This window comes from Anabrus simplex, chromosome 5, assembly GCF_040414725.1.
Source record: "Anabrus simplex isolate iqAnaSimp1 chromosome 5, ASM4041472v1, whole genome shotgun sequence".
Classification (NCBI taxonomy): Eukaryota; Metazoa; Arthropoda; class Insecta; order Orthoptera; family Tettigoniidae; genus Anabrus; species Anabrus simplex.
This window is the reverse complement of record NC_090269.1, coordinates 119625439-119639627: the sequence shown is the minus strand read 5'-3', so window position 1 is coordinate 119639627 and position 14189 is coordinate 119625439. Positions and strand designations below refer to the sequence as shown.

The following is a 14189-nucleotide window of genomic DNA, read 5'->3' as shown; positions in this document are numbered from 1 at the left end:
CAACGTATTGATGGTTGCTAGAAGAAAGCAACAAGGAAGCTTCAAATGGTGCCCAAAGATGTAAAAGGGACGCCATTTTTGCCCCATGCTAGAGATAATGAATAGTAACAGCAAAGCATTACTCTCTAATGGTTCTGATAACAGGTAGCCATGATTCACTGAGGTTGTAACCTGTACCGCGATTGCTGCGATACAACCTGTACCGCGATACAGGTTACAACCTCAGTGAATCATGGCTACCTGTTATCAGAACCATCAGAGAGTAATGCTTTGCTGTTACTATTCATTGTCTCTAGCATGGGGCAAAAATGGCGTCCCTTTCACATCTTTGGGCACCATTTAAAGCTTTCTTGTTGCTTTCTCCTAGCAACCATCAATACGTCGTTTCTCTTCTCTTTTGTCTCCTGATGAAGAAAGGCAAGGTTCCTTTCGAAACGTTGAGTGTGTTTACAATTATTTACACGGCATAAGCCCAAAAATATAACTCATGAATAGTTACACGGGCCGTGAAAGTCTAAATGATAATAGTGTGTAGTTTGTTCAAAATCTGAAGAATTGCTTCTTCACAGGAATGAAACCATTCGTATCGAGGTCTACTTCACAAATTTACAAAGCATGCGTGTACCAAAAATATAACTACAATTCCCATTGGTAAAATATGTTTGTACAGGACTGCATGATTCTTACTGTGGTAGTTTATCATCAAATCCAGCAACCTGAAAAAAGAAAGAAGAATGCATGAGGAAAAATCTTTTATTTAACACTGAAATCTGAATTCAAAACTAATGTAAGACCATATTTTAACCTTACACAAGTAAATTTAAAATCATACTGTTAAAAGATTTCAGATAAGCAAAAGTTATCACAACATTCTTAAATATTTCAGTACTAAAATCAGTATTCTATATCTATGCAGGGGCATTTTACATTTCTAGAGTGCTTATCATTAATCTTGCATAGTTCAATCTACCTTTCAAGTAAACAATCATTATGGTAATACAGAAAATGTACCAGTAAAAATCAGTTTCTGCTGGAAGTGCTCTAGATGATAACGAATGACTTCAAGTGCCTACCATGTGCACAAGAAGTGCTGAAATCATTGATAAAACAATCAGCATCGAGTATAGGTAATTCTTTTTTTCTTTGGTAGTGGCTTTACATCGCACCGACACAGATAGGTCTTACGGTGACGATGGGATAGGCCTAGGGGTTGGAAGGAAGCGGCCGTGGCCTTAATTAAGGTACAGCCCCAGCATTTGCCAGGTATGAAAATGGGAAACCACAGAAAACAATCTTCAGGGCTGCCAACAGTGGCATTCGAACCCACTATCTCCTGGATGCAAGCTCACAGCCGCGCGTCTCTAACCGCACGGCCAGAGTATCGGTAACTGGCAGCCTATATGATAATTTTCAACTATAGATCACATTCAATTACACATATACAGGGTGGTTGGAAATAACGAACCAGTTATTTAAGTGTTAGAGGGTTGGTCATGTTGATAAATAATTTGAAAGAAATAATCCGATATCTTACACTGTTGTCATTTTATCAGCTGCTCAAGTTAGCCAATCAGATCGTTTCGCAAGTGAATTCAAATGGGCTTTGTGCGGGGTGGTGCAAAATATGTCCGAGACTTAAGAACGGCTTGAGAGGCATGCTGAGAAATCAGCATCAAAGCGTTGGTTTCAGCCAGTGTCACCATAACGCACTTGCTATGGCGTAAACCTGTCAGCTCGGAGGTCTATATTCAAACCCCCTCCCCTGGCAAAGTTTTGGTGTTCTCATGCTAGTCTTAAGCCATGTACAGATTTAGCAACACCGCCTTGCAAAACCCATTTCATTGAACATTTGTTAATAAAATCTTGATATTCTGTCAATCTGTGTAGCGGAAATAAATTATCTGAGTAACTTAATACATTATCTTCTTCTTCACAGTACCATATCAGGTCCCGCTGATGTTGGCGATCACTGTGGCGAATGCAATACGATCTCTTGCTAGGTAGAAAAGTCTTTCAACACTATGAATTCCAGTCCATTCTTTGATGTTTCCAAGCCATGATGTTCGCCTCCTCCCGACACTTGTTTGACTCTGTATTTTGCCTTGTACAATCCGCTGTAAGATGAGGTAATGGTCATTTCTAAGGATGTGGCCAAGGTAAGAGATCTTCCGGTGTTTTAATGTTTAAATGAGTTCCCCACTTGCTCTTGCCCTTCTGAGTACTTCTTGGTTCGTTAGTCATGCAACCCAAGAAATCCTAAGCATCCTACGGTGGATCCACATTTCAAAGGCTTCCAAGCGTTTCACTGATATGTTCTTGAGAGTCCATGTTTCCACACCATATAGCAAGGCTGACCATATATAGCACTTGACCATCCTCTGTCTAAGTTTTAAAATTAAGTAGTCATTGTTAAAGAAAGATATCATTTTTGTAAATATTCTTCATGCTATTGCTATCCTCTGTTTCACTTCTTCCTCATGATCAAGTAGTTCAGTGACAATGGCACCCAGGTATTTAAAAGTGGTTACTTTCTCAATCTGTCGGTTGTTTAGTTGTAAGATTGCCTCAGCACTGGCACGTCTGCTGAAGATCATGAACTTGGTCTTGTTTACATTTATTTTTAATCCCATGTCCTCACTTACTGCACTAATATTATTGAGCAGGAGTTGGAGTCCTTCAAAATTGTCACACAAGATGACTGTACCATATGCACATCTTATGTTGTTAATTATGCAACCATTTACTTTTATTCCATATTGGTGATTTTCTAAAGCTGTTTTGAAAATTTTATCCGAGTAAAGGTTGAATAACAATGGAGATAAAACACAACCTTGTCTAACTCCTCTTTGGATGGCTATCTCGTTTGTAGTTTGACTTCCGATTCGGACAACAACCTTTTGTCTCCAGTAAAGATTTTCAATAATGCGGATTTCTTTGCTGTCAACTCCTATACCCTTTAGGGCTTCTATAAGTTTTGGATGTTGTACTCTGTCAAATGCCTTTTCAAAATCAATGAAACAAGCAAACACTTCTTGCTGTTGATCTAGACTGTTCTGAATTAGGATATTTAGTGCAAACAATTCTTCCCTTGTACCAAAAGAATTTATGAACCCAAACTGTGTTTCGTCGAGGTCATTGTTCACACTTAAATACTTTAAGTGTGTGGCTCATGAGGCTTATTAGCCTATAATCATCACACTTACATGCCTTTTGCTTCTTTGGCAACGTGATGAATGTAGATAACAGCCAGTCAGACAGGATGTCTCCAGTATTATATATAGTACTGAACAACTTAACCAAGAATTGGATATTGTCTTCATCAATCATTTTAAGAAGTTCTACAGAGATGTTATCTGGATGTGGTGATTTCTTGCTTTTTGAAACTTTCACAGCATATAGCACTTCTGATTTAAGAGTCAGGGCCTTCACAATTAGCTCGTTGGTTAGTTTCCTCACCTCTCTGATCACAGAAAAGTTCCATCAGATAATTTTCCCAAGTATTTAAACCTTCTTGTTCATTAATAATAGGCCTGTCTGTGGCATGAAACAGTACAGAAAGGTTACGTTTTCTGTACATGCCAGCTATTTCCTTTAATTTTCGATGTATGTTGAACAGATCAAGTTTAGACTGAAAGATTTCCATTTTCACACATTGTTCTTTCATCCAGTTCTCTTACGCAGCATGTATTTCTTTCTTTATGTGGCATTGTAATTTTTCGTATTCCTCTGCATCATTTTTTACTAATCTTCGTTGTTCCATTAGTTCAAGAATATCATCTGTCATCCATTTCTTCTGAAGTGGTTTGGTCCCATGAAGAGGATGCCAGTAAACAGAACTGCAAGGAAGGAATTTGACAGAAAAGTGGAAGGAAGATGACCCGTGGGAAGGCCACGAAGGAAATGGATAGATTTAGTTAAGAACGATGTACTGCTGAGAGATGATTGGGACAAGTTGGTGGAGGAAGAATGGTACAAGGACAGGATGAGATGGAGGAGGCTCATATACCACACCCGGGAAACTGGAGATGGTTTAGGATGATGATGATGATGATGATCCATTTCTTTTTCTTCATAGGATGTATCTTTTGATCTTCGTTTTGAAGAAGTACCTCTACCTGACTTTTAAACTATTTCCACAAATCATTTGCTGTTTCACAGTTATTGGTATTGATTTCTTTTAAATGCCTATTCAAATCCTGAGCAATTTTCTGCCGAGTTTCACAATTTTGTAGATTAGCGATATTTAGTACCTTTCTTCTAGGCTTATTCTTCATGATTTTCAGACGAACTTTTACATTAGCTATCAATGGATTATGATCCGAGGAAATATCTGCATCTGGATATGCTGCAACTCTTTTGATGGAATTTCTGAAACGCTTATTTTTCAGAATGTAATCAATTTGGTTCCTTGTTGTGTCAGGATTCTGAGGATCATCTTTAGGAGCTTTCCACGTGTATAAACGACGTTTTGGAAGTTTGAACCATGTACTGGGGAGAACCATTTGATGTTCTACGCAAAATTCGTACAGCTTTTCTCCCTGCTCATTGCATTTACCAAGCCCAAATTTGCCTACCAAGTCGGAACGACTTCCTTGACCAATTTTTGCATTGAAATCGCCCATTATGACAGTTATTTCATCCTTCTTCAGGTCTTTAAGAACAGTTCCAAGTTGTTCATAGAATGTTTCTACTTCATCATCTTACTTTTTGTCCGCTGTTGGTGCATATATCTGCAAGATGTTTACGTTAAAAGGTAAGCGGGAAAGTTGTAATAACATGATTTGATCAGAAATTGGTACAAAGTTGCTGACATACTTCGTAAGTTCAGAATTTATAAAGATTCAGACTCCATTTCTATGATCTTTATCATTATCTTCACTACCAGAGTAATAGAATGTACCATCATCAAGATGACATTTACCTGCACCAGGCCACCAAACTTCACTAATTCCCATTAATGGTGTTCTCAATCTAACTATTTCCTTGATAAGGCTGTCAAGCTTGCCAGCTGCATAGAGACTTTTGACGTACCAAGCCCCCATTCTTATTGCGGAATTCACTAATTTGAGCCGGGAGATTCCTTGCACCCCTCGCCCATTTAAGGGTTGCCCAGGACTAGGGGCCGTTAATAAATTATACGAAGTTATTTAATGTTCCCAGCCCCGTGGTGTAAGGGGTGGCGTGCCATCCTCTTACCCGAAGGCCCCGGGTTCGATTCCCGGCCAGGTCATGGATTTTTACCTGGATCTGAGTGCTGGTTCGAGGTCCACTCAGCCTATGTAATTACGAGGCGTGCTTTTTAAGTAAGGTCCATTAGAAAATAAGTACACAACGAAAAGTTATTTCAAAAAAGTAAATTTATTTTCAGAAAGTACATACTTCACTCAATTTTTTGACATAGTTGCCAAGTTTGTTCAAACACTAACCATACCTCGTAACCAATTTTAAAATATCCTCTTCATAGAAACTTGCCGCCTGCTCCGATAACCTAGAGTTCACTGCCATTTTCACGTCGTCGTCATCATCATTGTAACGGTTGCCACTGAGGTGATGTTTGAGGTGGAGGAACAGATGGTAATCGCTCGGCACAAGATCAGGACTGTAGGGTGGGTGGTCTGAAACTTCCCAGCCAAAACTGTCCAATAAATCGCGGGTCTGACCTGCAGTGTGAGGTCATGCAGAAGGACAATTCCCTTTGTCAGCATGCCGCGTCTTTTGTTTTGAATCGCTCTGCGTAGCTTTCTCAGGGTTTGGCAGTATGCTTCTGCATTGATAGTGGTTCCTCATTGCATGAAGTCGACCAACAAAACACCATGCCTATCCCAAAACACCGACGCCATGATTTTGCGCTGGAACAGAGTCTGTTTGGCCTTCACCTTTACAAGCGAGTGTGTGTCTCCATTCCATGCTCTGTTGCTTCGATTCGGGCGTGATATGCGAAACCCATGTTTCGTCTCCAGTTACTATCTGACACAAGAAGCTGTCACCTTCTTCGTCATAACGAGTCAAGAACTTCATTGCACACTCAAATCTTTGGTTTTTGTGGTCCTCTGTTAGGAGTTTCAGGACCCAAGGGGAGCACAGTTTCCTAAACTTTAGGTGTTCAGAAACAATGTTGTGAAGCACTGATCTCGACACGTCAGGAAATTTGTTTGAAAGACCTGTTATTGTGAAGTGCCTGTTCTCATGAATCTTCGCTTCAACTGAAGCCACCAAATTGTCTGTAATCAAAGAAGGGCGACCGGAGCGGTCCTCATCATGGATGTTGTCACGGCCATCTTTGAATTGTCGTACCCACTTACGCACTTTGCTTTCACTCATAACAGTATCACCATACACTTTGCAAATCTGTCGAATTTCTGCAGCAGACAGGTTACTTGCTGACAAAAACCGTATCACTGACCGAACCTCGCACACGGCGGGCGAGTTGATACTGTTAAACATTTTGAATGCACAGAACAGAACCGTACAGGTTAGCTACAGAGCTGAAACTGAGCACAGTTGTTCCTGAGACATGCCGGTACACAACGCACGCGCTTGTTGCGATATGCGCGTGAACTACTAGTGTCTACAACAAAACGGACCTTACTTAAAAAAACATGCTTCGTAGAATTGAGGAACTATCTGACGGTGAGATAATGGCCGTGGTCTAGAAAGCCAAAGAATAACAGCCATGCTGACCACATGACACCTCGAAATCTGCAAGCCTTCGGGCTGAGCAGCGGTCACTTGGTAGGCCAAGGCCCTTCAGGGCTGTAGTGCCATGCAGTTAGTAATTTAATGTTACTCTTAGGTAACTGATTTAGAATAATACACAACCTGAACTGAATAACTTTTGGCATTAAAAATCATTTGCTCTCAAACATAGCCAGCCAAGCGTCCGCAATCGTTAAGGTGTCATGTCTGACACCATGGTCCCGTTGGTGGGGAAAAAACTCATCAGAATGTTGGCTGGCACAGTAGAAGAGCTGGTGTTATTGTATGTAATCAGAATGTGCCAAAAGCCAGATTCAATTCATATCTCTCTGCAGTGCTAATCTGGTGCAAGTTCATATAACACAGTTGATGATGATGGATTCATCAGATAGTTTGTTAAGTCTTGAGCCGACTCCTTGGTATTATTCGACAGGTACCGACACCGGGTTTCACCCACTCCCTATACCATCATCATCATCATCATCATCATCATCATCATCATCATCATCATCATCATCATCTCAATCTCACACCCAAATGCACAGGATGCCCATGGGCATCAACTAGAAAGGCCTGCACTAGGTGAGCTGAACAACATGTCCTCAGACACTCCCAGCGCTAAAAGCTGTATGCTAAATAAATAGAATAAAATAGAACAAGATATAACTTTCACACTTCTACAGGAAAAAATAATTAAAAATTTAAAAAATCGTGAGGAGGATGTGACAATAAATTATTACAGAATATGTTGCAAAATTAAAAATATATACTGTATGTATATAACATAAAGAAATAAATGAACTGGATCCAAACTTTCAGACAAATTGCATTGGCCTTCATTAGGACCTGTGAAGTTTTGCCTCCGACAGTGAGCAAAGAAATTCTCCGAAGGAACGTGGAAGTCGTGCCCATACTATCCACGGCCTATCCCACTAACTAGACTCAAGGATCATGGCGCTGTGCTGTGGTGGTTGGGAGGGAAATTTCTGATTCACCGCCCTCTGTCGACAGTTTGAGTGCGTCCCGCTGTGCCATATATATGCAGTGGCTTCAATCCAGTTTATTTATTTCTTTATGTTAATACAATGAGCCACGAAAACCTACGTTCATTAATTATATATGTATATATTTACCTGATCTCAATCTGTAATTATGTGAATGTCTTCTGTTTACCAGTACAATGGAAATATGAAACTTTCTGTCCATTCCACTGGTTGTTCCCTTATTTCTCTTTATCTGTATTTAAATTTCATCCTCACTTATCACATGCCAAGTTTCCAACACATTTCACAAGATGTATTTAATATGCCTTATATCTTATTTTCTTAACTTTCATGGTTCAACAACAGACTGTTCCATACAAGGTGACAGAAAACACTTCCAAGTTCAAGCTTCCTTCTTACTTTTCAATATGTTTTTAATGGTCCTGTTAATTCAATCTTCATCTTGTAGATACTGCATTCTACAAACCATTGGCCTATCCCTTGCAGACATATCTTTTGTCCTGCTATAATTACTGTATTTTTTGGTACAAGCTTCACTGCCATATCTATCTGTTTTCAATTAAGAGTCTTATTTTCATTTTCATATCACATACTTCATAAAACCATGCATAGAAGATGAACAAATAGGAGTGCTTTTTTTCTTCGGATCCACCTTGCCAATACTTAGCAAGTACAATGTTTATTTACTGTCTATATTAACATGTGAGAACATGTTTCGAGACCAGTTAGCTGGAAAATTTATAATGTTCAATAACGGACCATTATATTGGTATTATAAATTTACTCATTCAGGACAAATATTTTAGGTTCCCTATGGGAATCAACATCTACATCACAAGGTGTAAAAGACCACTACGTTGACCAGAGTGCAGAACTCCAGGAGCAATAGCGCTGTCTCTCTCTTTCCCTATGCCTGCCCCGCTCCCTCCACCTGTCTTTCACTTCCTCTGTAATGCTGCACCATCGGAGGAGAGTTGAGCTGAACTTAGCCGAGTCGTCCCGAGTCAATATGCTGGTATGAACCGAGTCGAGTCAGAACGATGCACTGTGCAGAGAACCTCTGCGCCTAGGTTTGCACGCATGGGATTTTGGATGTTTGAGAGGCCCTGGTCTTGATCTTGGTCTTGTGAGTACATGAGACCGAGAAATCTAGAGAGCAATGTAGATGATGATCACTTAATTGTAAACAAGGAAAAATTCATGTACCAACCAGAAGAATGAATTTCTTGGCAATTGTGCATACATCATCTTAGACTTGATATCTGGATCCATCTTTCACTCCATTAGATATCTCTTGAAATCTGTTTTCAATTTTGCCCCAACTGACAGGAAACTTTCCTAATGTACAAACTGATCTATAAGGGGCAGTCAGTTTCCTAATGTACAAACTGTGATCTATAAGGGGCAGTCAAATGAAAACTGAAAACCCACTATGTGACCATGGAATGGTTTTATTATTCCACTGGGAAACAAGATGATCAATTCCAGTTTTTTAGAAAGAGGTAGGTCGCTGACGGATCCACAACCGTACCAGTTCTTGCACTTCCTCGTCCGACGTCCAGACCGTCAAAAATGTGAAAATCACAAGGTGAAAAATCTGGGCTGTACGGAGGATGTTGAAGTGTTTCCCAAACACATCAGATGCGGAACCCACTGCAAGCAAATTCTGCAGAAATGCAAGTGATCTTTGATAATGGCATGGACGGAGCCATGGCTAATGCCGACTAATTTCTTCCACCGTGATGTGTCTGTTTTCCCGGATAGGCCATCGATCTACTCTATCACATCAGGAGTAATGGCTCGATGGGTCTGTCCTGGGCGTGCATCGTCTTGCAGTGATGTGCGTCCTTCTCGGAACTCCTATCCCACTTGTGCACATTAGTCATGGACAAGCAGTGTTTGACATACGACGATGAGATACTCCAGCACCTTCAGCCACCAGAAAAGGAACCACACATCTCTGCTCTTCTTTGCTTGCCTCTATTTCTATCCTTGGACGAACACACAAGACCAGTCCGCGCACCAACAAAGACATAACTGACCTGTGAGTTGTCACAATGCAGTTCTCCTACCACAGCGATGGTAGTACGATACGTAACGAGAGCTTTACCACCTTTTGCGTAGAATGTGTGTTATGGCGTGAATTCGGTTTTAATTTGATTTCCCCTTATAGTTTAGTTTCAGAAGAAGGTTGGGAAGAAGTAATGGCTAGACAAATGCTGTTGGTGCAGAGAAAGCTATTAATAAACTTCTCACTACTGGAATTACAACATGCAAATGTTAAAATGAGAAAGCTATTGATAGAATTGGAGACTTACAATATACTGGAGAATAGGATAAAGTCCTATCTTGAGGCACTCAAATTTTCTGGCTCTAATGTAAAACTATGAAATCCATCAATCCAATCAGAATGACAGTCTAAAACAATGTGAGAACTGTTCACATTCAAACATACATACTGTACCATTTCATTGCCCAGTTTGCGTCATGAACGGCAGTTATATCGCTGACAGTTGCCATGCATCGCGATGGAATGATGAAAATTGTATGAAAAAAAAGAATATATTACTAGGAAAATACACCGACATAAAGAATCAAATAAGCCGCGGAATACAGTTGTGACGATCGGACTTGAGAAGTCCATGCGGCCGTGAACACGTCGAGAGAAAAACTGCAGATGTGTCAAGTCGAGTAGGACGTGAATAAATCTTGAGACGGACAGACCTAACGAATCCATGCGGCCGTGAAAAAAAAAAAATTGTATTGTTATCCCGAGCTAAAAAAAACAAGAGTCACTTAAAAAAATCTAAAAAGAAGTCAATTTCGGAACGAAGTATCGAACGAGATTCTAATACAAGAAGAGAAGGGATTGAAGCTGGAGAAGAGAAATTATTAATACAGTTACAACCATATGCGAAAAGTAAAGTAAATTACATCAAATTTCATATACGAATTATTAATATCTGGCGCGGAAGAAGAGCAAGGAAGGAAGATCTGATCTCGCAGGAGAAGTCGCCAGTTTACATTTTAAAATCAGCGTCAAGCAGAAAACATTTTTGACTACTATATAAAATATTACACCTTCTTAGTGTTTGCTAAAAAGATAGAGAATATACCCTGGATTGTTCAGTTCATAATTGAAACATGTATCTAATGACGACCTTCAATATATTTTTATTATTGCATGTAATCGACGGAGACATCATGGCTGAGTAATTCAAGGATATGGGGTCACAATCTGGAGGAACCCTAACCAACCGTTCTGCATGCCCGAAGCCCGAGTCCAGTTACCGGCAATGACGAGCACATGAACGCGACATGCTGTCCAAAGAAGACCCAGGATGAAATCCAGCCCAGCGGAATAGCGGAAGCAAGATAAGTGGAGTTCCTTATAGTTAATTTTCGTAGTTAAATTATTAGATTTGTGCGAATAATAGTGTGTGTTTAAGTTGAAATATTTGTACAGCAAGGTTAATATCTGGTTCATCGAGATATAAACTCCATGAATAGTGTCTTTGAAAAATAATCCATGTAATCGTTTGAGAACTCGGATCTAGTTAGTCTTTGACAAACCAAAAATTTATACTCCATGTATAGGCATGTTTAATTGTGTGCGTGTGTAGAGCTAATACAAATATAATACAGTATTGTGTCAGGGTGAAATAACGAGCCCAAATCAACTTCACGAACAGAACAGAATAGGAATGTTTGTTTACTTGAGGAAAGCTTTGAAAATCAGTATTACAACGTTGTGACAGGATTATACGTCTTTCATAATGCAAATAAAGCTTAATACAATGTACAATGAAATGAGATCGTACTCTAAGACAGAAGGAAATGACATGATGTTTAATCGTCATAAAAAAACGTGAGCAACATAGCCTGAATTATTAATACATGCCTTTAATTGCAGGAGGAATATAGTTACTTGTGTTATTTAATATCATAAACTTATGACATGTTATGATATTGTGTTTAGTGGAATATACGTACTTCGTGACACTCGTAAAGCAGCAATTGAAGTAATTGAATGAAAATGTCGATATGTACAATGAAATGAGGATATTGTGCGCAAGAATATAGGTTGGATTTATGGTAGTAAAGATGATTTATGAGGAATTATGAGACGTAAGCTGCGTATATGGCGAAAATATGGCATATATTAATAATTGGTGGAATTTATGCAGCGTAACGCCGATATTAGGTTAATGTTGTTGTTATTGTCACGCGATATATACGGTAGCATGTCATGTTGGGTTAAATGGAATACGAATACAACCATATGAGGTTTTTAAACTTACAGGCTGTTTATGGTGTACGATCATCAAGAGTATATCCTAGAAGTAACGTATTTACGAGAGAAACTTAGTATTTTTCTAGAAATATTTCACATGCTAGGCTAACTTCAAGTTGATTTCTGGTCAAAGACATGATTGGAACTAGGAAATGTTTTCATGATCCATAAAATTACCATCCATTAATAGATGACTTTCATTTACGATTTTATTCGAAATCTTTCGCAGATAGATTATTGTTATTTTTGAATCATGGTATGACACTATCAGTTGAATAACTTGCTTGTTGACACATGAATGTTGTGTTAGGTTACTCCTACACACTTTTAGGAAAAATTATGGATATTTAAGTTCATTTTATAGACATATTTTTTTTTAAGGTGATTTACGATAATATGATAATGAATGGCAATTTTTAAGCCATGATTTCTGGAACTCGCTTATGTTGCTTACGCTATGTCAGAAACTCTTGAGGAAAGATGTTTAATTCATTTGAGAAAATTGAGGACACTTGGTTGGGATTTAAATAATATTTTGAAAATATTTCTACAGTTTTTTTTAATATGGTATAATGATTCTAAAGGACAATTGAACAATATGTAAACATCATTCTTGATATTTAACCTAAATTTGAATAATACTTAGATGTTATTTCAACAGTAATACAAGATGTTACAACATCGATGATTGATATTTGAAAAATATTTAAATGGTAATTAATATTATTATTAATGATATTCAGATAATATTTTAAGAAATATTTACAATATTTTGTTTAGGGATTGGAATTCAGTGAATACAAATGAGCATGTAGATGATTTCCTTTACTATTTTCCAAGTACTATCATTTTATTATTCAATAAACTAGGTGATAAGAACTTTGATTGGAATTCTTACTATTCATTCATTTATTTCTTTATTTTATAATTCGTAAAGGTATTTGGAGGCATATGAACTAGCTGTTTGGTAAATGAACCTAGAGTTTTGCTTAGTTATGGGTTACAATTGAGCTGTGATGGTTTACGAATGGACTTAAGGATGAGGCTGTGCATTATCTTCAGTTGAGTCCACGTAAAAAAAAACGGATATATATACTTTTATCACAAATTTTATCCCTGAAAGGTATCGTGCAGTGAATATATATGTAATTGATATCATAACATGAAAAGTAAGAGATATTTCACAGAATAAGTAAAAATCGATGAAGGCGAAGGAGTATTTATATCGGACGGGATGAAATATTCAAATATTAGGACAAGACTGGACACTTATATTCATATAAGGTCACAGAGTTAGGATGATGCCCTCATGTCTCATTCCCATCCGTATGATAACTTGTAGTGTGCGGGAATTCATTATATTTATTTGGCCGCCTAACATTAGATAATGAATTATTGGCCGGAGTTTATGATAAAGTAATGGGAAAAGGCACGATACGGATAATGTACCCCGTTGTGAGCATTAATTGTCACCCATGTGAGTGGCAAATTGAGAAAGTCACCACGGGAAATGACGGTCGACGAGGTACATTATTTTGGCGCCGAACAGTGGGGCGATACTGAGGATACCCTGGAGGATACCTGGGTCCATTAATTGATGCCCATTCGTGAGCAAAGACTGAGGATACACAGGATAGTTGAAGATATAAATATTGGGCGCACATCATTAATTGATGCCCATCATTGTAGCGAAACTGAGGATACCCTGGAGGATACCCAGGTGTGATAATTGATGCTCATTAGTGAAGCAAGATTGTGGATACCCAGGGGCACAGCATCGAGTTAGCATTAACATGAAAGTAAAATTGAGGACACTCAGTCCAATGACAAGATAATTATGAACATTGATTGATACTTACCGTTGAAGCAAGGCTGAGGATGCCTAACCAAACTATAAGATAATTGTTGGCCTATTATTTGACATACAAATGTGGTTTCTGGAAAATAGTTTTTGCATTAGCTAACGCTCGTCGTTGGAGAAGAATAATTGCATTGATTGACACCCAGAAACGCAGTGGATCTGAGGATATACGAGGCATCAAGAGTTACATAGAAAGTGTTGGACATGAGAAAGCTTCACCCAGAGATGGGGCAAGACTGATAGGAAGCAAAAGGTTGAGATTCGATGCATACGAGGGAAACCGAAAGAAGAAGTTGAGAGTTAGGCGAGGAGTCATGTGATCGAGGAAGGGAGC

The 14189-nt window shown here is 38.7% G+C and overlaps 1 protein-coding gene across 1 annotated transcript in view; it reads right to left on the bottom strand.

Moving 5' to 3' along the window:
- Positions 1–417: 417 nt before the first annotated feature.
- LOC136874677 (aldehyde dehydrogenase, dimeric NADP-preferring) overlaps positions 418–14189 on the bottom strand; it is a 145652-nt gene continuing 131880 nt past the window's right edge. Inside the window, exon 11 of the mRNA XM_067148315.2 lies at positions 418–716. Within this exon, the coding sequence (XP_067004416.2) occupies positions 684–716 (33 nt within the window). The 3' untranslated portion in view covers positions 418–683. The remainder of the gene's footprint in view (positions 717–14189) is intronic.